This window comes from Pangasianodon hypophthalmus, chromosome 13 (assembly GCF_027358585.1).
Source record: "Pangasianodon hypophthalmus isolate fPanHyp1 chromosome 13, fPanHyp1.pri, whole genome shotgun sequence".
Lineage (NCBI taxonomy): Eukaryota > Metazoa > Chordata > Actinopteri > Siluriformes > Pangasiidae > Pangasianodon > Pangasianodon hypophthalmus.
Genome location: NC_069722.1, coordinates 1,638,180 through 1,665,763, shown reverse-complemented (window position 1 = coordinate 1,665,763; position 27,584 = coordinate 1,638,180). Strand labels below are relative to the sequence as shown.

At 38.1% G+C, this 27,584-nt stretch overlaps 2 protein-coding genes and 2 non-coding genes across 4 annotated transcripts in view; 2 read left to right on the top strand and 2 right to left on the bottom strand.

Annotated features, from left to right (window-relative positions):
- si:ch211-51c14.1 (protein kinase C and casein kinase substrate in neurons protein 2) overlaps positions 1 to 13,854 on the bottom strand; it is a 27,286-nt gene extending 13,432 nt beyond the window's left edge. Inside the window, exons 1-2 of the mRNA XM_026917182.3 lie at positions 13,620 to 13,854; positions 6,359 to 6,426 (exon numbers count right to left, since the gene is read on the bottom strand). Coding sequence (XP_026772983.1) covers positions 6,359 to 6,418 — 60 coding nt within the window. The 5' untranslated portion in view covers positions 6,419 to 6,426; positions 13,620 to 13,854. The remainder of the gene's footprint in view (positions 1 to 6,358; positions 6,427 to 13,619) is intronic.
- A 5,116-nt stretch (positions 13,855 to 18,970) lies between these two features.
- On the top strand, positions 18,971 to 19,061 carry LOC113528659 (small nucleolar RNA SNORD88). Its single transcript, XR_003402974.1, has one exon. It is a non-coding gene; the product is annotated as a small nucleolar RNA SNORD88 (small nucleolar RNA).
- A 148-nt stretch (positions 19,062 to 19,209) lies between these two features.
- LOC113528660 (small nucleolar RNA SNORD88) lies at positions 19,210 to 19,299 on the top strand. The gene has a single exon (XR_003402975.1). It is a non-coding gene; the product is annotated as a small nucleolar RNA SNORD88 (small nucleolar RNA).
- A 1,721-nt stretch (positions 19,300 to 21,020) lies between these two features.
- The window catches only part of shank1 (SH3 and multiple ankyrin repeat domains 1), a 120,058-nt gene continuing 113,494 nt past the window's right edge, over positions 21,021 to 27,584 (bottom strand). Inside the window, exons 26-27 of the mRNA XM_053239232.1 lie at positions 25,323 to 26,234; positions 21,021 to 25,117 (exon numbers count right to left, since the gene is read on the bottom strand). Coding sequence (XP_053095207.1) covers positions 25,039 to 25,117; positions 25,323 to 26,234 — 991 coding nt within the window. The 3' untranslated portion in view covers positions 21,021 to 25,038. The remainder of the gene's footprint in view (positions 25,118 to 25,322; positions 26,235 to 27,584) is intronic.

The window sequence follows — 27,584 nt, the reverse complement described above, 5'->3', positions numbered from 1 at the left end:
CAGTGAAGGACGCCCCTGCTCTACAGTATAGGACGCCCCTGTTCTACAGTGTAGGACGCCCCTGCTCTACAGTATAGGACGCCCCTGCTCTACAGTGTAGGACGCCCCTGCTCTACAGTATAGGACGCCCCTGCTCTACAGTATAGTACACCCCTGCTCTACAGTATAGGACGCCCCTGCTCTACAGTGTAGGACGCCCCTGTTCTACAGTGTAGGACGCCTCTTCTCTACAGTATAGGACGCCCCTGTTCTACAGTATAGGACGCCCCTGTTCTACAGTGAAGGACGCCCCTGCTCTACAGTATAGGACGCCCCTGCTCTACAGTATAGGACGCCCCTGCTCTACAGTATAGGACACCCCTGTTCTACAGTATAGGACGCCCCTGTTCTACACTGTAGGACGCCCCTGATCTACAGTGTAGGACGCCCCTGCTCTACAGTATAGGACGCCCCTGTTCTACAGTGTAGGACGCCCCTGCTCTACAGTATAGGACGCCCCTGCTCTACAGTGTAGGACGCCCCTGTTCTACAGTGTAGGACGCCCCTGCTCTACAGTATAGGATGCCCCTGCTCTACAGTGTAGGACGCCCCTGCTCTACAGTATAAGACGCCCCTGCTCTACAGCATAGGACGCCCCTGCTCTACAGTGAAGGACGCCCCTGCTCTACAGTATAGGACGCCCCTGTTCTACAGTGTAGGACGCCCCTGATCTACAGTGTAGGACGCCCCTGCTCTACAGTATAGGACGCCCCTGTTCTACAGTGAAGGACGCCCCTGCTCTACAGTATAGGACGCCCCTGTTCTACAGTGAAGGACGCCCCTGCTCTACAGTATAGGACGCCCCTGTTCTACAGTGTAGGACGCCCCTGCTCTACAGTATAGGACGCCCCTGCTCTACATTATAGGACGCCCCTGCTCTACAGGGTAGGACGCCCCTGTTCTACAGTGTAGGACGCCCCTGCTCTACAGTATAGGACGCCCCTGCTCTACAGTGTAGGACGCCCCTGCTCTACAGTATAAGACGCCCCTGCTCTACAGTATAGGACGCCCCTGCTCTACAGTGAAGGACGCCCCTGCTCTACAGTATAGGACGCCCCTGTTCTACAGTGTAGGACGCCCCTGATCTACAGTGTAGGACGCCCCTGCTCTACAGTATAGGACGCCCCTGTTCTACAGAGAAGGACGCCCCTGCTCTACAGTATAGGACGCCCCTGCTCTACAGTGTAGGACGCCCCTGCTCTACAGTATAGGACGCCCCTGCTCTACAGTGTAGGACGCCCCTGCTCTACAGTATAGGACGCCCCTGTTCTACAGTGTAGGACGCCCCTGCTCTACAGTGTAGGACGCCCCTGCTCTACAGTATAGGACGCCCCTGCTCTACAGTATAGGACACCCCTGTTCTACAGTATAGGACGCCCCTGTTCTACAGTATAGGACGCCCCTGCTCTACAGGGTAGGACGCCCCTGTTCTACAGTGTAGGACGCCCCTGCTCTACAGTATAGGACGCCCCTGCTCTACAGTATAGGAAGCCCCTCTTCTACAGTATAGGAAGCCCCTCTTCTACAGTATACGACGCCCCTGCTCTACAATATACGACGCCCCTGCTCTACAGTATAGGACGCCCGTGCTCTATGGTATACAAGCAGGGGTGTCCTACACTGTAGAGCAGGGGCGTCCTACCCTGTAGAGCAGGGGCGTCCTACACTGTAGAGCAGGGGCGTCCTACACTGTAGAGCAGGGGCGTCCTATACTGTAGAGCAGGGGCGTCCTATTCTGTAGAACAGTGCAGGGTTTCATTCCAATTAAACAGGAGCCACACATGATTCCACCTGTTTCATCAGCTGATCTTGGCTTTGCCTCAGGTGTGGCTTCTGTTTGGTTGGAATGAAAACCCGCACCCACACTGGCCCTTTCCGGATAAGACCGGACACTTCTGCTGTAGAGGGGACACTGGGAGGGGACCTGTTCCTTTAAGAAATAAAGGGAGTTTGAATGAGGGAAAGAAAGGGAAGAGTGAGGGAATAGAGAGCGTGTAATAACATTTCCACAGCCGACATCCTGTTTGTTGATGTGGACTCTGGAATGTGCTCGCCTTTTTCCTGGCGTCTGTCTTTATCTGTCTTACCTCTTATCTTCCAGCATCACTACCTGTCTTCCTATTTTCTCTCTTTCTCTATCTGTCTCTCTCTCTCACACACACTTTTCCTTTCATCTCCACTATCCCGTGTCCTCATAGTTCTGATTCATTCTCATCCCCCCACCCCTCTCCCTCTCTCTCCCTCTCCGAGTCCACTGTGGTTTGTCCGTCTCTCTTCTCCTCAGTCCTGGAGAAAATGAAAACAGCTGAGGAATCTGTGCAGTGGGCCAAGACCACCAGAGCATCGCTCGCCAGCCAATCAGAGCAGCCCGCTTGCACGATAACACACAGAAGCACTCCGATGTGTCACACAGCATCAACCACCAAACGCACCAACAACACGAGGTGAGAAGAACGCAAAACACCTCATGGGGCTTGCTGTGAGCTGAGACAGGAGCTACGGAGCTACGGAAGCCCAGCAGGGACACGCAGGAGATTTCTGTACACAATCCACTTCCAACCCAGCAGCCGAAGCCAGAAACGCTGAGAGAGACAGAGGCTTTCAGGAAAATGTCCGAGACCTGATCTGAATTAGAATCAGTTTCAGTGTTAGTCACTGAATACCAAACAAAACGTAGAGAGTAGAATAAGAAAGAAAGAAAAAAAAAAGGTAAGTCACCCAAAACCTGTTTTCATGATCATTTTAAAATGATTCGGTGTGGCAAATCATAAAAAAATATGTTTAAGAAACTAAAAAAAACATAAAAAACAAATAAATAAATAATATTCTATAAATCTATCTATCTATCTATCTATCTATCTGCATATGTAAGTGCTAAAGAAAAAAGTTTAATTGTTATATTTTTCTATTCTAATAACACATTGCCTTGAAGTATTGTCTATCTATCTAGAATTTTTTTTTCACTTATATTAAAATATATTGCATAATATATAAATATACTGTAAATATAATTTTAAACTGCTGGAGATTTGGAAAGCGCTGATGAATTCTCAATTCTGATTGGTCAGAAGGAGTTGATTAATTTTCTATAACAGCAGCTCTGACAGTAGTGCAGCTGCAAATCACAGGTTTATTTATAATTAATGCGCTTGTTCTGATACTTCTGATTGTTATTGTTTCTATAGTAGCAGGTCATTCGCAGACGCTTCACATAAACAGATTTTTTTTTTTTAATTGTTGATAGGGTGAAGTGTTCTTAAAGTAAGGAGATGTTTATGTAACGTTTATGGAAGGAGTCTCCAGTGTCAGCGCTTTTGTCAGAGGTGAAACTGTAACTTTAGGTTTTCTGACATCTTCAGGACAGAGGAGTTTACGCTTCTTTGCGTTTCTAGGTAATATGACGAGCTGCGTTTTTTTCTTATTAACTTCAAGAGATAGAAAAAGGAAAGGCTGGTGAATAGATGTTATTTATATTATATTATTTGTTGAACAATATGTGTAAAATACATGGCAGAAAATATACACATATACACATATATTTCCTAAAACTTTCTGTTATAAAACAATATAATTCTGTTTTAAATAACCCAGCATTTGGGCTGCATTTGCATATTGGAAGCTGATTGGTTCTTATATTTCGTGATGTAATAACACTGGTCTGTTTTATGAGGTTTGCAAATATGAACAAACAGGACATTATGTCTATCTTTTTTCCGAAACTGTGAATGTTTAGACTCTTAGATCTCCCTTAAATCTTCTGCTGTTCCATCAATCCCATCTGTCTGTTAATAAAACTGAAGAAAGCGCATCATACTTAGCTAGCTAGCTAATATTCACTTTCGACATCTTTAAATGCGTGTTGTTTGAAACTCAAAAACACCAGCACTACAAACTTGTGTTTACTCCATCATTCTGATTATAATACAACTAATATAATCCAATATGAAAAAAGAAACATGGAATGTAGTATGTTTTTAGACTTGAATATAAGCTAACTGATTAGCCAAAATCTTGACTGTCTTGGCACTAAAGGAGTGAAAACATGGAGAATATTTTTATCTCTGCTCCATTTTCACTCCTTTAGTGAAGCAAATTAACTCATAAAGTCACTGGTAATGAGTTAATTCATTAAACCTTTCATGCATAAATTATTTCAAAACTTAAAATTGCATGTCATATGATTTTTTTAAAAATACATTTTATTTGAATTAAAAAGTAAATGGATTGTTCATGTCTGTGAGAAAAAAAGGATAGACCTGAAATTAAAAACAAAAAAACAAACAAAAAAGAACTCTTACAATGTCTATAAACAAAAATCATTAGCATTCAGTCACTAGCAAAATATAGAAAATTACAGAAAATATAATTTTTTGAACAATATTCTTGATATACAAAAGTTACGCAGTTTAGAACTGTTGCATGATGAAGCTGATTTCTGTGGTTAAAAAAATCTTTAAATAATAAATGACAGAATTTAATTTATTTAAATAAATAATTTTTAAAAAACTAAGATGTTTGTTGGAATCTGGCACAAAAATATATTTTTTCACTTAATTTTTAATTTTGTGCTGAAAGTTATATACGAAGATATACGAGAGACACCTGCTGCATTGAGACTGCCAAATAGTCTGAAGAGAAACAGAAAGCAGAATAATGATTCAGGATAAATTGCAGTGACGGTCTCAAATGATTTAAAGGTGATTTACGATTTATATTTTTCCAAAAGCAGTCTTAAACTGACTGTCCATAAGTGTGGACATTGGAAAGGATTAAATCTGGTGTGTTAAAGCAGAAAATCCACTGAAGAGCTTTCAGGTTTCACAGCTTTTGATTAAGACGCTCCTAATACACAAAAACTTTCACCCTGAGAAACATCTTGGCAGCAGAAAAGCTTAAAACGTCTCCCAGAAGACTCATAAAACTCTGACGGTGGTGTCTGTGTCGCTTACTACGAGCTCGAAACTATAATCATGTTAATACGATGGTTCTTTTGGGAACATAAACATCTTCTTTACTGCCGGAGCAGCTCTGTTTAAAGCACAGATTTGAATGTTTTCGAGGTTGTGTGTTTAGGGAGTTTAAAGAGAAAGAAATGAAGAGAGACTGAATACAGTGCTGTGGGAATAAAAGCGTCCAATCAGCACACAGACGACACAAAAGCGTCCAATGGAAGCGCAGAAATATAATCAGAACACAGACGACGCAAAGCATCTAATCAAAGCACAAGCAAACATTTCAACTGGACAAATCTGTAATTAGAACACGGACGACACAAAAAAGGTCCAATTAGAGCTCAGAGGGCAGGACATTTTTACAGCATTAAGGAAACATGTGTCCAATAAAAAAAGACATAATGAGGCATCCAATTAGAGCACAGAAAACAAGTAAGTATCCAATCATGATACAGACATCACAAAACAGCCAATCAGAGCTCAAAGGGAGAGAAAAGCAACTATTCAAGGCAAAATGAATTGATCAAGCAGAGCACAGAGGACGTAAAATTATCCGATCAGAGCACAGAAGCCACAAAATTATCCAATCACAGCACAGAGGAAACAAAATTATCCAATCAGAGCACAGAGGACACAGAATTATCCAATCAGAGCACAGAGGACACAGAATTATCCAATCAGAGCTCAAAGGGAGAGAAAAGCAACTATTCAAGGCAAAATGAATTGATCAAGCAGAGCACAGAGGACGTAAAATTATCCAATCAGAGCACAGAGGACGTAAAATTATCCAATCACAGCACAGAGGACGTAAAATTATCCAATCACAGCACAGAGGACGTAAAATTATCCAATCAGAGCACAGAGGACGTAAAATTATCCAATCACAGCACAGAGGACGTAAAATTATCCAATCACAGCACAGAGGACACAAAATTATCCAATCAGAGCACAGAGAATGCCTGATATCATATTATTAAAAAATATAAATTTAAAAAACTCATTTAAACATTTAAATGTGAATAATTTTAGTACTTTTGTTCATAGTTTAGTTTGAATAGAAAATCTTTTTCTTTTTTTATTAAGAATTTTTATCTTTTTTATTAAGAAATTTCATTGAAATTAGTCATTTATTTGTGAAAGTGTTAACAAACAGAATACTGGAACAGAAATAGCTGTTATTTATTCTTGTTGTCATGGTGACATTTTGCTTTTCTGTATAAATCTGCAAATATGATCCCATCTCTCGACACTAGGGGAGAGCTGCCGGCCAATCAGAAGCGAGTATTTTCTGTGGTGGTGATGTTATCAGTCGTACTGATGTAGCAGGTATTTTTATAAGAGCGTCATGACTGCAGTGTAGCTCTCACCATCCAGAAGCTCTGGTGGCCGGCGTCTTCTGGGCCGTTCTCCTGATGGACAGACGACATCCTGAGTCCTGAAACAGGAAAAACAAAGTGGAGTTCCTGATTTAAAAGTCTCATCCAGACGCCTCTTCAAATCAGAGCCTCGGAAAACAACTCAGATCCCCTTTACATTCGTCATGGCAGGAAGAAAAATAAAATCTGCTCAGACTTCATCCCTGATTCATCCCTGATCAACCTCTGATGATGTTAGGAAGCGCACTCCCTCACTGATGTCATAAATTGTATTGTTTATATATAGTTATTATTAAGCTGTAAGCCTGTTATAAGCCTGTTATAAGCCTGTTATAAGCCTGTTTGTGGCTCCATGTCATTTCATTTTTATTTCCTTTACAGAGCTAGCACATTGCTGTTCATCGCTACACATCAGTTCTAGAAAAACACTTTTTTCCTTTCATGCTCCATCTGGTTAAATAATTTTCTTGTAATTATATTTTTGTTCATTTTATGAGACAGTCACAAATACGACATGTCAATGAACTCAAACTGGAAAGTTGGACTTTATTTGTATTTTATTTTATTGATCATTAAATCTAGATTAAAAACATACCTTTTAAATGTACTTATTTTATTTAATTTTATTTATTGTATACTAATGATTTTTTAACCAAGATTTTAAAAAAATAATAATACACTGGCATTTATTAGTATTTTATTTGATTAATTAATTAAGTGCAATTAAATCTAGATTCAAAGATAATATTTTTATTTGTTATTGTTTATTTTATTCATTATTTTTAAGGTGTTTTTAAATCCAGATTAAAAACATACTTGTTTAACTTTTAGTCTATTTTTAGTCCTGGGCCATATTTTACTTAATAGATTTGTGACGATTTTAATTTTAATTAATTCCCATAAGTTAATATTAATTTATTAGTGATGAATATTTAATGCGCTTTATCATAAATATTTTTTGACCTTGTAATCATTTATGTAAATCTGTATGAGGTTTTAAACTTAAACTAAAGAGTGCTATGGAAATAATGCTGATTATATTCATGGCTGTTATTGTGGGTGTTTATAAAGCATTACTTTAGATCATTTTTTATTTTAAAAAAAAAGAGAAAATAAAAATATGCATTTAATTTGTGGAGAAAAAAAGAGTTTATATGAAACATACTGTTTGACTCAGAGCTCGTGTTTGGTCTAATTCTGTGAGCGAGGAAGGAAAATCTGGACATGTGTGTGTGTGTGTGTGTGTGTGTGTGTGTGTGTTTGTGTGTGTGTGTGTGTGTGTGTGCAGCTTGCCAGAAGCGTGTGGTGTCGTTTACAAGCTTTATTTTGTTTAAAGCAGTGTTTATGGACTGGAGCAGACGGAGTGCAGCCACGAACACAGACACACAGCTCACAAACACTCCACTGTGCTTTTACACCATTACTGTTACCAGCCTGCAGTTGATTATTTTCCCAAAACAGCACAACTTCAAGTGGTTTATTTCCTTTTACAGCACAGCAACTTGCCAACGATTACAACAAAGTTTTTTATTTATTAAAGAACAACTCGTCCTACTTTTCATCTGTTTATAGTTACATTGAATCTTGTGGAAACAAGTTAATTCCTGTTCTCACTTATGTTATAGCAGCTATAAACAGTCGTTCCCTCACCAGCCTCTCTTTCTTCTCTCTCTTGAAGTTAATGAGACAAAAAAAACGCAGCTTGTTGCATCGTGTCACCGAGAAACTGCAAAGAAGCGTAAACTCCTCAGTCCTGAAGATATGGGAAAACTTCAACTTACAGCTTTACCTCTGACACTGGAGACTCCTTTCATAAAGCTTAAACATCATAAACATCATAAACATCATAATTTCTATTTTTCAGCTATTAGTTTTGTACATGCTCTACTCCTTCAGTTATTTTTGTTTCAATCTGTTTGCAACGAATTAATTTCTTCAAATTCTTCCAAATATTAACGAATACATACGTTCATCATACATTGTTTTTTTTTTTTTTAAATAAACACAAGATCAAGTCATTTCTCTTGAGACAGGCATCTCACAAGTTTAGAGCGATTGAGAATAATATTTGGCAGGTAAGTCGAGGAAAGTCTTTGAGTTGCTCTGTATATTGATTGATTGCAATCATGGACCAATCACAGCAGAGTATGCAAATCATATGCAAATGTATGTTTCCTGTCATGTAGACAAAAAAATCGCATGTGAGTCTGTGATGAATTTTTATCACGCTAGGCGAGAGATCTTTTTACCGCACACACACACACACACACACACAGGAATCCACACTCCCCCTACCCACAATCCCCGGTGTGGAAACCCGAGCTATCCCAAAATAAACAGAGGTGAAAGTTCACTGTGAGCAGCACATGCTAGAGCAAAAGAGAGAGAGAGAGAGAGAGAGAGAGAATGAGAGACAGAGAGAGAGACAGAATGAGACAGAGAGAGAACACGCAGAGCTCCAAAAACACATGTGGATGGCAGACACACACACACACACACACACACACACGCCCCATTGACAAGCCCACATACCTCGAGGCATATTATGGTACAAATGCAATAACTGCATACTATCACAAGACCAGGAGGAAAAACTCAGCTGTTGTTTTTCTGCTCATTTCTCTGAATCCCTCCAAAATTATTGGCACCCACTGATAAACTTAGTGAAAATGTATAACCCTTATAAAATAAACATTACACACAATCAGTAGGTAGTTTAACATATACTTCATATAGTATAAAAGTATAAAGTTTATTATAAAAAGTGCTGACATCACTGAAAATCACAGGTCAATTATAAATATTGATGTGCGACTTGTTCAGGGTGGATTTTTCCTTTCAATTAGTAAGAAATGCAGAAATTTATTATCAGCTTGTCCTTTTCTCTACCACGTGTATGAATTTTAAAAAAAATGAACCATGGAATAAAGCTGCAGATCGCTGGAGCTCCTCGTAGGCTTTAACAGGTGGTAGATATTTCCTCTGGATGGTTAAACATGACCGTGACATGCTCCTAAGACTTTCGAAAAGTGAAAGTGATTCACTTTTCACTCTGTAAAATGAGTCACTTTACAGAGAAGTGAATGTGAATGGAATGTGAGGGGTACGGTTTAATACCTAATACTTCTGACTTTTACTCACAACGTAATAAAGCACTACATCACTGCACTCCTCTGTAATCTGCATCATTTTTCCACATTTGTTCTGTGGCTGAATATCAAACTTCACACACTACATGTTCACTACAGCCCGTGAGAGTTTGGCTCCATGTCAAACGTGGCTGTAAATAGCAATGAGGACACGAGGTCCACTTCTGGGTGGGTTTGTTTTGTGTATATATTCGTGGTTTTACGCCAAGCAGCGAGCACACTGGGAGGAAAAAAAACACCGGCTGTTCATCTGTTTTAGTTATAAAGCAGGTGTTTTTAAAGAAAAGTTTACATGCTGACTTTCTTCTAAATTACTGCACATCATGTTTTTTTGTCTGGAATAGCATGTTCACTTGGCGTAAAATTCATTTACAATAAAACAAAAATTTACAATAATAGATTATTTGTTAACAGCAAGATCTGTAGTCTAGTATTATTAATCTACTGTTCTTTCAATTCAATTCAGTTCAATTTTATTTGTATAGCACTTTTAACAATGGACATTGTCACAAAGCAGCTTTACAGAAATAAATGGATTCACAAAAATATATTGTAAATATTTGAATTTATCACTGTGAATTTATCCCTAATGAGCGAGCCAGTGGCGGCGGTGGCGAGGAAAAACTCCCCGAGATGATATGAGGAAGAAACCTTGAGAGGAACTCATCCTTTCATATGAAGTCAGTTCACTGTAACAAATTTGAAAAATATGCAAGGAAAAAAATAAAAGAAAAACAACGCTCTGAAAAAAGAAGAAAATACTGATCATGAAATAAATGAAATAAGTAGACAAAATAAATGGAAGAAGACAAAAGTTGCTGTGGCTGAAATTTACTTTTAAAAACACATCAATCCAAATGAATGTTTACAGCTTTGAGGTTTAAAAAAAATCTGAACCCTAAATACAAATCTCAAAAATACAAAGTTTTAATGTTTTACTAAATTAGCTCAATTCCTATTAAGCAGCTAACTTAGCTGTTAGCTAGCTAACAATCACCAGCACACTAACTAGCGTGGCCTAACTAGCAAGATCGCTACCTGAATAGTTACTCTGTGTATCGTGTGTTTAACATCAGTGTGGAAAACTCACTATTTAAGTAAAACATTTTTTAAAAAAATGTTCTGAAAGTGTCTAAGAATCACAGATTTTTTACTTCTGACCTAATTTACAAACAAATCTGTATTTCTGAAATTTGAACTTTCATATTTAGGATTCAGATTTTTCTAAAAATGTAACTGTAGCCCAAAATATGTTCTGTTTGTAAAGGCGAATCATTCTCCTAGCATGTTCAAAAGAAAGAAAAAAAAACTAGCAAAAATGCACATTTATTAAATACACCACAGAAAAAAAGATTTTTAAAGTGATATAAATAATTCAAATATCTGAAATTCATATTCATGCTTTTTGTCACGTTCTAAGATACATAATATTCCTGAAAAGGATATTGTACATAAACTATGAGCTCTTTTAATAGGAAATTAAATCTCTGTGGCATTTTTAAGAAAGGAAACTTCAGAAAAATATCTGAAAGATATTGTAAATTTTTCAAACTTTTGGATGCTGAAATTAACAAGTAACATCTTTTAAAGTAAAATGTTTAACTCATTTAAATGAAAAGGTGTACCTGAAGTTAAATGATTGATATCATCAGCTGCGTTAGATTTAGATTTAACATCACAATCTAACGCAGCTGATGTGAAACAAGTTTCAGGTTCAGTTTTACTCCTCCAGGAGTCTCTCTGGGATCTGAGCTTTTCTACAGATCTAGAGAAGAGATCCTGCGGGATCTTTCGGAGCATCGCGCCTTTAATCGTTTGCACATTTAGTGAGACACATTGTAAATAAAAGCTTCAGCTAAATGACTGTATGTAACCGTTATTGCACAAAAAACACTCGTGCAAACACTGTTCCCTCTCTTTACCTTGCGTGTGACGTCACTTACGCAAGAATTCTTTATAAATCACCTGCGATACGGCGATAACGGCGCACGCAATTTATCAGACTGCACACGCAAATTAGCCTCCTTTACTTGGGATGTTAAAAATGTAGAAACTGATACTTCCTGTCTCTGGTGCAGATGATAACGGAGAGAATAATGCTTCATCTTCTTTTAATTCTTCTCTCTTTCTCTCTCTCTCTCGTCTGTAAAACGCTTCATAATGCCTATGAATATGTTACTACAGTCAAAAATTCAGCAATGATATAAGAATGTTTCAAAGCAGAAAAATCGACAAATGTTCTCAGAGATTCCTGAAAACCAAAAGTTAGAATCGTAACGTTCACAAAACCTTATGCTAACCTAAAATTCTCTCTCTCTCTCTCTCTCTCTCTCTCTCTCTCTAATAAGGTTAGAGTTAATGGCTTGTAGCCTGTATCTCGTCTCTGTTTTCCATGTTAGCTTAAAGTTACAGTCTAACGATCTATTAGCAAGTCTCTCTCTCTCTCTCTCTCGCTCTCTCTCTTTCTCTTCCTTTATCTCCTCTCTATCACTCATTTGAGTGTCTTCACTGTTTTTCATTTTCTGCTAGCAAATACCGGCTTACTTTTAATGTCTTATGTCAAGTGGCAGGAATTCTCTCTGCTAAATAAATCAAACAAATATGTTTCTATTCCTTTTTTACTACAGAATGACACTTTGTACTTTTTATCCTTTTATAGTTACAATTAACAATGTGACTCATCCATGAAACATGTTCGCACTTAGGTTATAGCAGCTTTAAACAGTCGTTCCCTCCCCAGCCTCTCTTTATCTCTGACACTGGAGACTCATTTCATAAACGTTAAATAAACATCTCCTGACTTTAAGTAAATTTCACCATATGAACGATTTTGTTTTATCCGTTTATGTCGAGCGTTCGCTGATTTCTGCATGATAACCATACTGACACTTCTAATCACACAAAAATTCAACAGTGCTGTTCTCAAAAATATTGGCACTCATGAAGGACATGATGCTTCTCCACGCCTTTAAACCCCTTGAAAAAGATAAGTGCTGTCTCATCTTTACTCTCTCTCTCTCTCTCTCTGTCTCTCTCTCTCTCTCTCTCTCTCTTGTGTGCCAATGATGAAATTAGTGTTTTCCTAATGGTCCATTACCATGACTCTCTCTCTCTCTCTCTCTCTCCTCTCTGTCTCGTATTACATGATGCACTTGGACTCATTTTCACTTTTTCGTGGTTACGCAGCTCATAAATCTTTTAGCTTTCCCTCTGGAGTTTTTTTCTCTTTCTCCTGCGTCTGGAACACGTGTCCTGTTTTTCATCTCCCTCTCTCTCTGAACAAAACTCCTGATATTCTGTCAATTTTTTTTTCTCATCCGCTTTCCCATGCACCGTCTTATGCATGACCTTTGACCCTCTCTTCCTGTCTTCCCACTCCCCCTTCTCTGCTTTGTTTATGGATAGATGCGATGACTGGATCCTGCCTCTACACTTCCGGCCCATTTTATAAAGCTTCAAGAATTCTGATTTACGTTAAGATTACAAATCTATGCCATACCGATAACGATAATGACGCCATAATGCTTTTTTTAACACATGATTTTGCTAAACTGCTGAAGGCTGAGAACTTCCCAAGTCTGCTTTACAGTTGTTTTTTAAAATACTATAACCAAATAATTAAATGTTGCACATTGAGCTGTTCTGAAAATGGACAGGATCTTTTTATACTGTGAATTTATTACATCATTCCTATTTTAGATCCAAGTGTGTATTTTAATACTGTGTATATAATGCAAAAACTTGTGATTATATAGTCTTATTAGGGATCAAGAGTTTAATGGGAATGTGTTCCCTTTAAAACCTGTGGGTTTGGACTCGACTGAGCTTAGGCACCCCCTCAGTCACCCCCACACACACACACACACACACACACACACACACACTAACACACCCCTAGGAAATATATAGCAGCTTATGAATGCATGGGCTAGAAATAGAGCGCGGATCGTACATTAACACGCCGTCTGACTAACAGAGGACGCTGGGTGGTGGTGGGGGGTGAAGAGAGTTTAGCTGGAGGGAAATATATTGTATATTATACATTATAGATTCTATATTATTATAGAGTATGTAAATATATAAAGAGAGGAAAAGAGACGTACCTCAAGCTTTTGGGTTTCTTTGTGAAAAAGTTTCACAAAAGTTCAGCCTCTGGTTCTCCTGCTGTGTCCTTCTTCACCGCTCTCTCGCTCTCCTCCTCCTTCTCTCTCTCTTTCTCTCTCTCTCTCACACTCTCTCTCTCTCCTCTCTGTCAGTGTTTGATGAGGTGGCTCGTTCTCTCTTCCCTCCCTCGCTCCCTTGCTCCCTCTCTCTCACTTATTCTCTCTCTCTCTCTCTTTCTGTCTCTCTCTCTTCTCTCTCTCTCTCTCAGCTGTTCAGGCGTCTTCTTGCTTTTTGGATCATAATACAGTTGTGCTCCTCCTCTGGGTTGCCAGATTGGTTTAGACTGAACCATCGCACACTATAGCTTCACCAAGTGGAAATTACTGCACACGCACACACACACACACACACACACAAGTAAGCAAACAAACAAACAACATTTATATTACTGACATTAAATAACATTTAAATAAAAATGAAATATATATTTTTTGTTTTATTAACTGCATTGTCTTATTATTATTATTGTTATTTTCAACTGTTGTATCATTATCTTTTACCGTTTATCTTCACTGTGGTTCTTTGTTTTGCTCCAGTTTGTTTTGATTTCATTTCTTCTTTCTTTATACAGATGTTTTTTTTTTTTTACTTTACGGTTATTTATTTATGTGAAATTCTTTGAGATTTCGACTCAAATTGAAAAATGCTGCATAAATAAAGATACAGCATAATTACAACAATAATTACAAAGATAATTTCAGGTGTTACATGAAATTATATAAACACATAAAAAAAACTTAAATGTTTTAAAATCAGTTCTTCAGTTGAATATTTCTTTGTGCTCATCAGGTAACTTTTTAATAATACTAAATTAATAATAATTTATAAAGAACTTTTCATTTACATGATAGCTCAAAGTGCTGAACAATCAAGTAGTAAAAAAATAATGTAATAATAAAAAGGCACAAGAATCAAATAAAGATTATTAATGAATAATTATTAATAATTAAATAAAATAATAAATAAAATATAAAGAATTAAAACCATTTTAAAATAATGAAATAAAAATAATTAAAAATGAAACTATAAGTACCAAAACAATGGAAGTACTTTCAATTAAATGCCAAATTAAAAATATTCTTTTTAATTGTTTACTTTAATTTAACAAAAAATAATAACAATAATAAAAATAAGGACTGAACTTAATACTTTATACATTTAGACACGTTTTGGGGGAAAGTAATTGTGCTTCCTATCGTTCTGTCACCAGTGAGACTGCAGTGAAATACTGAAATACAAATATTAAGATTAGAATATTATTTTCTCACCTATGGCTCTTTTTATTAAAAGTATTACAGGTTACATATTCAGGTTGTTTATCTCCTGATAATAATAAAACCTTTTTCAAACTCAGACATTTCTTCTCTGTTGTGCAAATTATTAATCATCCAAAACTCTTTACACAGCAAATAAGTGTCATCCCACAACCCACACATGCCACCTTCATGTGGCCCACATACTGCTGTGGAATGACAGCAATGAACTCATCCGAATCTGGCTACCACACACACACACACACACACACGCACACACACACACACACGCACACACACACACACACACACACACACACACACACACACACACAAAACCCCACCCTGATATGACCACATTTCAGGCATGATATGATACAGCTATGTACAGTTATGCCTAATGATTGATTGGTGAAGATAAATTTTTATAAAGTCTAAAGGGATGATTGATTTAAATGATCAGTATGAGGGTAACATTTTTCAGGAAAAAAAACAACCTAAACTGCTAGTTATTAAACTGTCTGGACTATTAAGTGTCTTAATATTAAGACAATCCTCAGGATTTTATAAGCACATTTAATCTTTTACTGATTTATGCTGAATGTCATTGCTGTTCTTTTAGTTTTCTGAAGGCCAAGACTATTCAATTCAATTCAATTTTATTTTATTTGTATAGCGCTTTTAACAATGGACATTGTCACAAAGCAGCTTTACAGAAATAAATGGATTCACAAAAAAATATATTGTAAATATGTGAATTTATCCCTAATGAGTGAGCCAGTGGCGACGGTGGCAAGGAAAAACTCCCTGAGACGATATGAGGAAGAAACCTTGAGAGGAACCAGGCTCAAAAGGGAACCCATCCTCATCTGGGTGCAACGGATAGTGCGATTATAAATCATTCCCTTCTATTATTGTGTACTATAAGGACAAATAGTGCAATTGTGCAACCATTAAATTCATCACAGTTTTTGCAAGACGTGCGGTTGGTTAAAATCTATCCACTGATGGAGTCCTGAGTACGAAGCTGCTCGTGGCAACAACAGCAACTTGCCAACAATTACAACAAAGTTTTTTATTTATTAAAGAACAACTCGTCCTACTTTTTATCTGTTTATAGTTACATTGAATCTTGTGAAAACAAGTTCATTCCTGTTCTCACTTATGTTATAGCAGCTATAAACAGTCGTACCCTCACCAGCCTCTATTTTTTCTCTCTCTTGAAGTTAATAAGACAAAAAAACAGCAGCTTGTCATGTTACTGAGAAACCGCAAAGAAGCGTAAACTCCTCTGTCCTGAAGATGTCGGAAAACTTAAAGTTACAGCTTCACCTCTGACTTTTACAAAGCACTGACACTGGAGACTCCTTATTACTATTATAAAAGTTAAATAAACTTTTCATTACAGAAAACATCACCATATGAACGGTTTATACGGAGCGTCTGCTGTACAAGTCCCCCTGAACGAGCTGTTACTATAGAAACGATAACGTATTAAAACAAGCGCATTAATATATTACAGAGAATGAATCAACACCTTCTGACCAGCTGGAATCAAAGAATTCAACGGCAAAATCAAACTGTGGTTGGGCAGAATTCAGTCCAAACCTCCAATACTGCAGATGTGGCTTTAAAGCATTAGATATAAATGTATAAGGAGATAATGAATGTTGTGAAAATGCTAAATGTTGTGGCTCTGTCGGGTCACTTTTGGTCAACAATACACAACACACAATACACAAAACAGCGTAAATTATTTGTTATTTGCCTAAAATCAGCATTATGTAGGCAATAATCATTTGCTGTCTGTGTGATGCATAGAAAAATGTATCTTTTGTCCATTTTAACAAAGCTAATGATCATAAATATGTAGGAAATTTGTCTAAAAAGGGTCTTAAAGTGTAGGAAGCTGTTCAGTCAGGCAGTGACTCCATGTTGGAATGTTTCTCACTGAATTCTAATCTTATTACATTAAGTATTTTTGTTCACTCATGATGTTTTGTCCTTGCTCATGTTTTTCTCCTATCTAAGCCTTGAGTATTATCTATATGGTCTAGATCGTGTCCTCTTCGCTAGCTGTGTCCAGCTTTTGTTTAGACTACAGAACGCCCAGGTTGGCTTCATGCACGCACGAAATCATCTCTTTTACTGTAACCTGGCTCATGTTTCATGATTCTTCAGCCAGCTTACTTCTGATCAAACTGCAGTGTTTTGATGTTCATCCAGAAAGATTTACAGCAAGAACATTGTGAGTGAATTATCTTTGAAGCATTGTACATGCTAATGATGTATATGCTAGCACTATGAGGATCCATATTTATCAGATAATATCAAAATTTTGGAGGAATAAATAGAATATTTGAAGCATGAATAAGCAAACAGACATTAAAAGTGTATTTATGTGAGTATAAAGCATAAAAAGGCCACAAATAGTGCAACTCGAGCAACCATCAAAATGGCGATTTCAATCGTCCATTGTTCATCAGGACCTTTGGGTGTTCAGACATATTGCCTGTGTATAATGAAAAATTTAAAAATAAAATTTTTTCATTTTTCTGTTTTATTTACGTTACAATTACATGCAGTTAGAGTTAAGCTCTCTAAATATGCAGATTTTTGTTGGGGGGGGGGCTAACGTAGTGTTTCTTTTTCGTGATGTGTTCAAACGTGGATATTTAAAAATAATAAAAATAATAGCAAAGAAATACAATATTTTATTTCGCATAAGACGAGTTGACGCGTTGTGAGTATTTTATTACAATCAGGCACCATTAGCGGATACCTTGAGGTCCTTGAACACACGGAAGATAAAAGCCGCCATGTTGGTGGTCCTTGTCTTTCTGTTTCTCGCGTCGTTTGGAAGTGGAGCTGCTTTCTGTGTTTACAGCCTGGTAAGCCCTTTAATTTTAAAATAAGTTAGATTATCAAATTCTGTCCAGGTTCTAATACGTTTTGTTTGTAAGTGTAGTGGCTACTTTTGTGCATGAATTTGATGGTTTGTTGTTCTGACCTTCTTCGACCACGTGTCTCACAACTCGAGGCTCTTTTATATGTTTTTGTGCATTTAAAGTCTTTGGTGCATATAAATATATATAATCTTATGCTTGTTGCTCTGATGGCAGCCTGTCCTGACTTTTTTAAAGACCATTTAGTGATTCAGAAATAACGTTATTTATAAAAGTCAATTTTGCCATGGAAATATCTGCTTAATGAAATTGTCTCTATTTATCTGTTTATCTCTAACACAAAATTAAACTTAACAGAGCACTCAGTACAGGCATTTAATTAAATTCACAGATTGAAGTTGAGGCTAGATGACTTTATTCTTAGTTTATTATTCATTCCTGTTGTACCATCTATACCAGCTATATTTTAAAAAGAAAATAAAATGATGACTTTTCTAAATGAACTGCCTTATTTATAAACTAGGTTTTCCAAATCCATCTCTTAACTGTTTAAAAAAAAAAAAAAAAAAGTCATCTTCCTGAAACTGTCCATGTCGCATCCATAACTCTGCTCTCCTCCTTTTAATTTTATTATGGTTTAAAAAATATTTTCTTTACCCTTTGATTATGAGAGACACATCTGAAACTGGAGCTCATCGTTAATAAAAAGTTAATAACTGATTAATTCCCTACACAATTCTGCTGCAGGTTTAAAACATCACATAAAATGAGAGTAACATGTAAATAACTAGATGAGGAGAAATCTGCTTATTGACCAACTGTCCCAATAAAGTTTATACGCGTGACGGCCGTGGATGTTAATGATTTTTTTTTTTTTTTTAAAGCTTTTCTTTCCAAGCTCTTTACTTCGTAATCTTTTTATGTAAAGCTCAAATTTAGGACTTGTGAATGAATCCTGGATAGTTTCAATCAGTAAAGAAAAATAAAGTGGATTTATTTGCGTAGTTCATGAATAAAACTGATGTGTGTGTAAAATGGTTGTAAATTATTCAGCTGGATTTTATATATTGGTATGTGTGGGAAGTGTGTGTTTTTTTTTTTTATTATTATTAATCTTAGCTGCTCAAACCGAGTCTCTGATGATGCTTTGCACTGGGCTCAGACAATCCGTGGCGATAAACGTGCAGCTCTGCTTCTTGACATGGCAGAGTCTGAAGAGACTCATTTATTAATGATCATTTCAGCTCATAATCCAATCATGATATTAATCTTGTGCGCTGTCTCTCTCTCTCTGTCTCAGGACACTGTGAACTCTTCCTCTGGAGGACTGAAGGTATGTAAAGAGTTTGAAAGCGTTTTCCTGACGCCTTTTGCTCCGGTGATGTTTTGCACTGGGCTCTGAATGATTGTGGAGACAGAAGTGCAGCTCCGCTCCTGACATGGCGGAGTCTGAGGAGACGTTTATATACAAAATCTGCTTTAAAGTCTAAAGGATGAAGTTTTGAGACTCATGCAGATGATTTGTTTTTCAGGTAACTGTGATGACGAGGTACAGGTGAAGACACTGATGGAACAAGATTTAATTTCTGGCTAGTTTATAAAATCAACCTGATAAATACACGGCCCATGAGTGTTTTGTATGTTGTATAATTTTAACTGAAGTGTATGTGATGTAACTCAATAAATGTCTCTTTTTGAATACTACTGATTTATGCTCTTATCATTTCATGTTTAAAGGTGAAAATGTATTTAAATGTGTTAGTTGCTTGATACAAGTCTATAGAAACATCACTTAAATATATTGATCAAATGCCCCTTACAGTAATAAGTGGTCACTAGGGGGCAGTATCATTCCCTCACAATTACAGCTTACTGACGTTTTCCCTGTTAGCCTGGTCACCAGGACGGGATGATCCGATATAATATTGATATTGTGATAAATTGTGACAATTTACTTCCGAGATATCGCAGGCATCACTGAATATTTTTAATATTTAAATAAAAATTTGGTTACAAACTAGAAAGCACACTAAAAAGCAAAGTGTTTGAATCTGTAAAGATGTATTCTGTCTTTTTTAAATTGTAGGTGCTGGTGTGTGTTGTAGAAAATTCTCACCAAATTAATAAAATATGCTACACTTATGCCATTCTTAAGGCAGTTTTTCAAATAGAAATTAAATTAAAAGATCACTATTTTTATACTATTTGTTGAAGCATGTTTTAGTTTGTTCTAATAAATCTCCTTTTTTGGATGAAAGTTCTCATTTCTGCAGTATGCCCCAAACTGCTGCTGTATGTTTATATGCTGCAGTTTATATGATCTAGTTAAGTTGTTGTCCATGAGGTGTTTTAAATCAAGGCTTATTTTGGATGAAGCAGTGCCTTCAAAATGGCTGCCAGGTGAGCACATGGGTTCATGGTTTCGTACTTTACTGCTTAAAAGGTTTGCTCTTTGTTCTGGCAGAGTCGAAACAAACGATCGTTGTTACTGAAACACTGGCTCACAGCTTTAGAAAAAAAGATTAATTTTGGTTGAGGATATACAGAACTTTATTAAATTATAAATTGTGTTCTAAAAGACTGAAAGTAAAATGTTCGCGTCGCTTGTCTCCCACAGCATCTTCATCACGAACTCCTTTTAGCTAACTAACTACTGATTCCTCTTCCGTTTACAGAGCGCCATTCTGTCCTAATCGAATGCCTAGTCTTATTACTCTTAATTTATGGGATTGTTTCAGAATCACTTGCTTTTCCAGTCATTAATATATAGGAACTGAGTTTCATAAAAGGTTCATATAATTGGTGTATAATTGAAAAATAAGTGATTTAAACATCAGTGTAATCTGTACATAAAATCACAGTAACGCATCAAACGTTATGTGATCACTCGAGGTTCATATTCTCCATATATGTAAATTTAACAAACTCAGGCGCAAAACCAAGGATGTGAATTTTTTTTTTTTTTTCCGAGCTAACTGGATGTTCATTCTTGTGTAAATGCTCCTGCGAATCAAGAACCAATTATGAAGAAATTCTGTCATGTCCAGTCTGAAAAATGGCGCCCGCTGTACTTTCGTATTCCTGAAGCGTGTCTCGGATTTGGAAGCTCGGGGTTTTTGTGCTCCAGAGGACAAACTATTTCACAACAGCAGTCCAAACAAACCAACAAACACCAGACCACTCAAAGGTATTCCTGCGTCTTTATTATAATTCTAATAACTTTGTATTCATATCTTAAAACATTTGTAATTCATATATGTGTATATGAATGTGTATATGTATACCACATATACATATATATATTTATATATTCTGTAAATAATCTTTCATCTCTTCATAGTTAATATTCTTCCATATCTTTTTTTAAAGGAAACAAAAACAAACAAACAAAAAGAAAACAAACCACAATGCTTTCTGCACACCCCGCTCACCTACGGCATCGAGTGGGTCACATGACCAGTCTTTGGCCATGTTTGCAATGCATCATGGGCTCGGTATGGAGCTGCTTCAAGTTGCCACGGCGAATGCATAGCCTTGTGTATGTAACGTTTTCCCAAGTGCGCTCCTCTAGGATGCAAAATAAATAAGCAACACAAATAACGACAAAGCATTAATCCTGGTGCAATAAACGTTCGAGGATAAATCAATTTTCCCGTTATCTAAAATGAAGCCGAGTAGATGAGTTGAGCTCGGTCTCCAAATTTTGCTTCTTCAGTTTTGCGCTGGAGGCTAACAAGCTTAAAGTAGCTGACAAGTTATAAAACATTAGCAAAAGTACACCATCACGTAGCAGAAAACTCAAAGGCAGCCGTTTTGATTCTGTTTATATGTTTAATGTTTTAAATATGAACTGCTTAAGTATAAACGTTATTTATTGTGATCGTTCACATGAGGCTAATCTGGCTTCTGTTACTTGTTAGCTAAATAAGCCTTGAAGCTCCAGTGCATAAATGAAGGACTTCTTAGATGATCGACGTTCACATTTGAGGTAAATACAAATTGTGTGTAAGTTTGAATCACTAAATTGTTTGATAAATATTTCCTCTTCGAACGCTAGCGTGTTCCTCTGTGCTTTCTTTAAAGAAGGGTAGAAGAAATTCAGCTTTTTCCTTCTAGCCTTTCTCAAAGCAAGAACTGAGGATGGCATCTCCTTCGCCTCCTGGATGTTGATTGATAAAAACGTCGCCTTCTACTGTCACCTAATGCTAAGCGAATGAGTGGTGCTATAACAGTATTAAAACAGAAACATGTTTCTGACATACAGGATGTGTAGAAAGCACTGGGTGTAAATAACAAACGTCTTTTTCTCTTCGTCTTTATACGTTATTTGGAAGACAGAGATTCTTTAGAACTCTTTAAACCATACTGAGGACGATCGTGCGCTTCATCGTCCTTGCTGTCATCACACATGGAAAAAGTGAACACAGCTTTCTTTCTGTTTAACGTTCTGTTTAACATTAACGTTAACTTTATGTCTCTCTCGCTCTCTCTCTCTCATTCTGTCTGTGGGAAAATAAAAGCGTAGTTGTTAGTAAGTTTTGATGAAAATGAGTAATGATGGAAAGAGATGATCGGGATGGGAAAGCCCTTTTTTCACTGATATGTGACAGATATGACTGTTTCCCCACACCTCTTGCACACAGATGTCTCACATTTAACAAATTTGGTCAGGGACAGTGGTTTCACTCACAATATTTGCATATATGGCTCGATCGCATGGTAAAGGACATATCCTGATTTTGTCAAGCAACAGACATGCTCGGGTTAACAAGGGCGGAGCTTAAGTTCACTTGCAAACTTGAGCATGTGACATCATAACTAAATATTATTGTACACTCAACTGGCCACAAATGTCAAAATCTTGCAGTTTTCATTCTAATTCCTTGTCCCGGTTTTCAACATCGTGTGTCACAATGAACTTTTCATAACAAGTAATCACTCGATTTTAAAGGTTATTAACTTTTCTTGTTTAAAGCACTTAGCAGTGAGAACACTGCCACTGAGATGTGGGAAAAGGCCTGTGATTGATAGTTTCTCATGTCAGTCAAATTGCTCTTCCTGTGAAAGTAGGAGGTTCTTGGTCATGTTTGTTGTACTAGGCTCTATTTATCGATAGTTAGACGTTTAGCTTGTGAGACTATAAAGCAAACTAGCTAATGTCTGGTATGTTTCTACAGTAAACATAGCCAAGGACCGCCTACTTTCACAAGAAGAGGCAACTGCAGGAAAACCACAAACAAACATCGTCCAGTAACAAGCAGGATTATTTCAGCACTAAATGCTTTACACAAAACTATTGAATAATCTGTAACCTTTTTAATCCAGTGATTATGTCTTGCTACAAAGAGCTGTTGCAATGTTCAGACGTTTTCACATCGGAAACCATATCACAGAAGTGTGGAGAGCCAATCAGATTCTTAAGGAAGTGTACAAAAAATATGCTCCACATCCTCTAGGCAGAGCATCCAAGGGTGTGACTAATTTTAGGTATGTTAGGTAAACTATTGTGTAAATAAACCAGTAATTACGTTTGCCAGCTAGCTAACAGGAGCTAATCAGTGCCATTTATAAGCAATAGATTGATTTATGAAAGTGAAAAGAAAAACTAGTGGTGATAACACATGATCCAAGTTCACGATTTAGGTTATCGAGTTTAACTTAAGCTCCGCCCTTTTGCTAAATCAGAGATGCCTCGTACTTGGACACATCAAGTAAAGGGGAGCAGAATGGCATAGCTTTAGCTGATAACAGCAAGGACCATGAGAGCAATGAACTGTGCTAAATAACAATAAATCTCTCTTCTTTTATATAACAACATAAGTATTCCAGACCCTTTTAAAGTTTAAAAATGTCTTTGTTATAAGAACAATTGTCATATTAAAACAGGTATAAGCATGAATGCCACAAATTCAGGGCATCTGGATGCACATCCCACTTCGCCTCCTAATAAAGAGAGCTATTGTAAAAGGAGGAGTGGTTAGGAAAGAGATTTTGGCCTCTCCCGCCTCCCTTATGGACAGTGAACCTCTGAATCGCTGTTCAGTCGATTGGTGTAGCAGTCACTTCAACTTGTCGAGAGTCTCGTAAAAATGGTGATACATTTTCTTTTTGTTGATGTCATTCACCTCTGGTCCATATGTAGATAATTAAGTGTCCCATTTTTGTATTGTGAATAAATGGTGTGTTCATATTTATGGAGGTGAGCCTGATGTTGCACTGGGTATGTGTATATGTGTATTCTGTCGGTCTGGGCACTTGTTTATTATTTTTTATTTTCTTTCTTTCTTTTTTTTTTTTTTTTGCTACGGGTTTGTAATACAGTGACCAGTCTGTTAATGTATAATATATATATTTATATATATATATATTTATGCCATGAGAAGGTTCTAGCAAAATACAACGTCAGCAAGCTTTGGCGAATGCCTCCAAAGGTAAAAACGACCTTCGAACACCATTTAGTTCATTCACACACACATACACACACAGATGTACAGAAGAGGGATTCTTGGGTTTACACACTCTCTCCGAGTTAGGTATTAGGCAGTAAACTGGCCACTGCTCTGAGCACCTAGGTTTTCACCAATCAGATTCTTTTCTCAATTATGCATTGACTGTACCACTATTTTGTTTTTTGGTTAAGGAGTCCCAACCAAGAACCAATCAGAAAAGGGGAGAGTAAGGCATAGAGTCACGTGTGACACGGACCAAAAAAAAAAAAAAAGACACGGTAACCGCAATGGACATCTCAGTATCACTCTTGTGTCATAAATAAAAATATAAATAAATCAAGAAACCAAGAAATGCAATGTTACGTTCGATTGTGTCTCTCAAAGTATTTGGCTCAGATTATGGTCCTGTCGATATTTTTAGGGTTTCCTGTTTCTGATTTTTACTTCAGGCCCTTTTTTTTTTTTTATCAATGCAAGTACGTGAACCTGTGAGAATGCGCCTTTATCTGCGAGTAATCTGTGAGGTGTGTTTGGGTGGGTTGTTGCCGGATAAGCTTGGTATTCCCGTCTTCCGAGAGTCTTCCATCCCTGCATCTCTTACTCTTCTTTCCTCTCAACATTCCCTGGTAACGGTGATGTCCTTGTTGCTTCTGTTTGTAAAGAGGTTTGTCAGCCTCAGATAGCCACAGCTGCTCAGACTTTTGTCACTTTGTTTGTCCTTAGTGTCTTTCTAGCTTTCGGTCTGTCCTCTCAGCTCCGGGCACCTTCATCCCTGGCTCTTCCATCTCGTGGGGAGAGGGCAGAAATGGGGAAAGGGCTAGAGGACAACCTGAGGGAAAGTGGAAAGCCTTTATACAGAAGCAGTATGTCTGTGTTTCTCTCTTTCTTGCCCTTGCTTTTCCCTTTGTCTGACCCTTTCCTTTCCCCCATGCCATATTTCAGCTCATGCAGTGGCCAAATCCAGTTGATATCTCTGCCCATGCACTAACTCCCTTCCTACTCCTCTCTTCTTACCCCTTCTCTCTCCCTCTCACCTGTCCATCACCCTCCTGAGCGCTCGCTCTATATTCATGCGATGGCCCACACGAGTAACACCAAGGTCCAGGAAGTCCTCCTTGGTGAGTGAAGGCAGGTGAGTGCCATCAATCTCGTTGTCCAGGAAGCGCTCCCTATGCTCAGCCAGGTTTAGGTAGGCCAGCCAATCAGCTACGTCATACTTGGTCCAGTAGGGCAGCGGCTTGGAGGCAAAGGGCTTGGAAGGGGATGGAGGAGGCAAGTGAGGGTAACTCAGACAAGTGGGTGGAGCTATAGAGTGGAGTGGTGGGGAGGATGAACCAGAGAGGAAGTGGGTGGGTGAAAGGGAGCGAGAGACCACCAGGGATGAATTGGGTGGTGGTGGTGCTCCAGAAGGAGCAAACAAAGGAGGGGATGGAGAGAAGTAAGAGTCGCCTAGGGGATTAGCAGGGGATGGAGGGGTGATGGAACCACGTAGGTCATATAAGCTGCTGTAGAGTGGTGAAGTAGGAAGGATAGGGAGGGAAGAAGGGCGCGGGGGACCCAGTTTGGGACGCTCCGAGGGTGAGATGAGGGGACTGGGTGCTCGTCGGCGCTGAGACTCCGCCTTACGTGACTCCCTGCTTGGGATGAACTGGAACTCGAGGGCTTTGGATCGATAAACAGGACGGTGCTTAGGGGAGGTGGGGTAGGGTGCATAGGCTGAAGGTGAGACAGGTGAATGGGACCGGGCAGTGGTGCCAGGGGCAGCGGAGGGGGGTTGAGAAGGGGCACCGGGGGGCTGTGGGGAAGGTGAGCGAGCCCAGTTTGGGTAGAGAGGAGGATGGGGGGAAGCTGTAGGAGACGGAGATAGTGCAGGCTGAGCCAGAGGAGATGGAGAGGGAGAGCGTACCGATGGAGGGCTCAGTGCACCTGTTGAGTCCTCAGAGAACCTGGGGGAAAATAGACAGATTAAGAAAGAGACAGTGAGAGAAGGAGAAGAAACAAGAATGTGAAAAAGAGAGAGGAACAAAACAAAAAGGGAAAAAGATAGAAAGATGGGTAAAGACTAAGAGAGCAAGAATAATCAAGGTGAAGAAGGAGGAATACACAGAGAGAGAGAGAGATCAAAAGATTTGAGATCAAAAGATGAATATGAAACAATAGATCAGAATTTCAGCTTTCATTTCCTGCTATTTACATCTAAAAGTGTTAAACAACTTAGAACATGGCACCTTTTGTTTTACCCCACGAATTTTTAAGTGATAAAAAATATTGGAACATGTGACTGACAGGTGTTTCTTATTGCCCAGATGGGCCCTATTAGATTGTTAGATTGATTGTTTAAACAATTAATATCTCTGAATGTCTACTCTTTGATTGAGCCCTGGGTTTCACCTGTGAAGACTGCATTTATTGTTAAAAATGATAAACCTACATGAAGACCAGAGAGCTGTCTATGGGAGAAAGGCAAGCCATTCTGAAGCTGATAAAAGAGGTAACATCAATCAGAGCCACTGCACAAGAATTGAACATAGCCAATACAACAAATTGGAATGTCCTGAAAAAGAAAACCACCAGACATCAAACTGTTTGGCCAAGGAAAACAACAGCAGTTGGTGACAGAAACATTGTGAAAGCTGTGAAGAAAAACCCAAAAACAACAGTCAGTGACAACACCAACAAGCTCCATAGGGCAGGAGTGAAGGTATAACAAGCCACCATTCGAGGAAGACTTCAAGAGCAGGAACACAGAGGCCACACCACAAGATGCAAACCATTCATCAGCAGTAAGAATCTGAAGGTCAGATTGGAATTCGCAAACAAATACAGAGATGAGCCACAAAAGCTCTGGTAAGAAGATTAACCTCTACCATAGTGATGGAAAGGCCAAAGTGTTGGGAACCTGCTCATGATCCAAAACATACAAGCTCATCAGTCAACCACGGTGGAGGTAGTGTCATGGTTTGGGCTTGCATGTCCGGTTCTGGAACGGGCTCACTAATCTTTATTGATGTAACTCATGATGGTAGTAGCAGAATGAATTCAGAAGTTTACAGAAACATTCTGTCTGCCAATTTACAGAGATATGCATCCATTTAACTGGGAGGATCTTCAACACGCAGCAAGACAATGACCCAAAACTTCCAACACAACAAAGGACTTCATCAGGGAAAAAATTGGAAGGTTTTAGACTGGCCAAGTCAATCACCAGACCTTAATCCAATTGAGCAGCATTTCACCTACTGAAGAGGAGACTGAAGGGGGAAACCCCCAAAACAAACAACAACTGAAATAGCCTG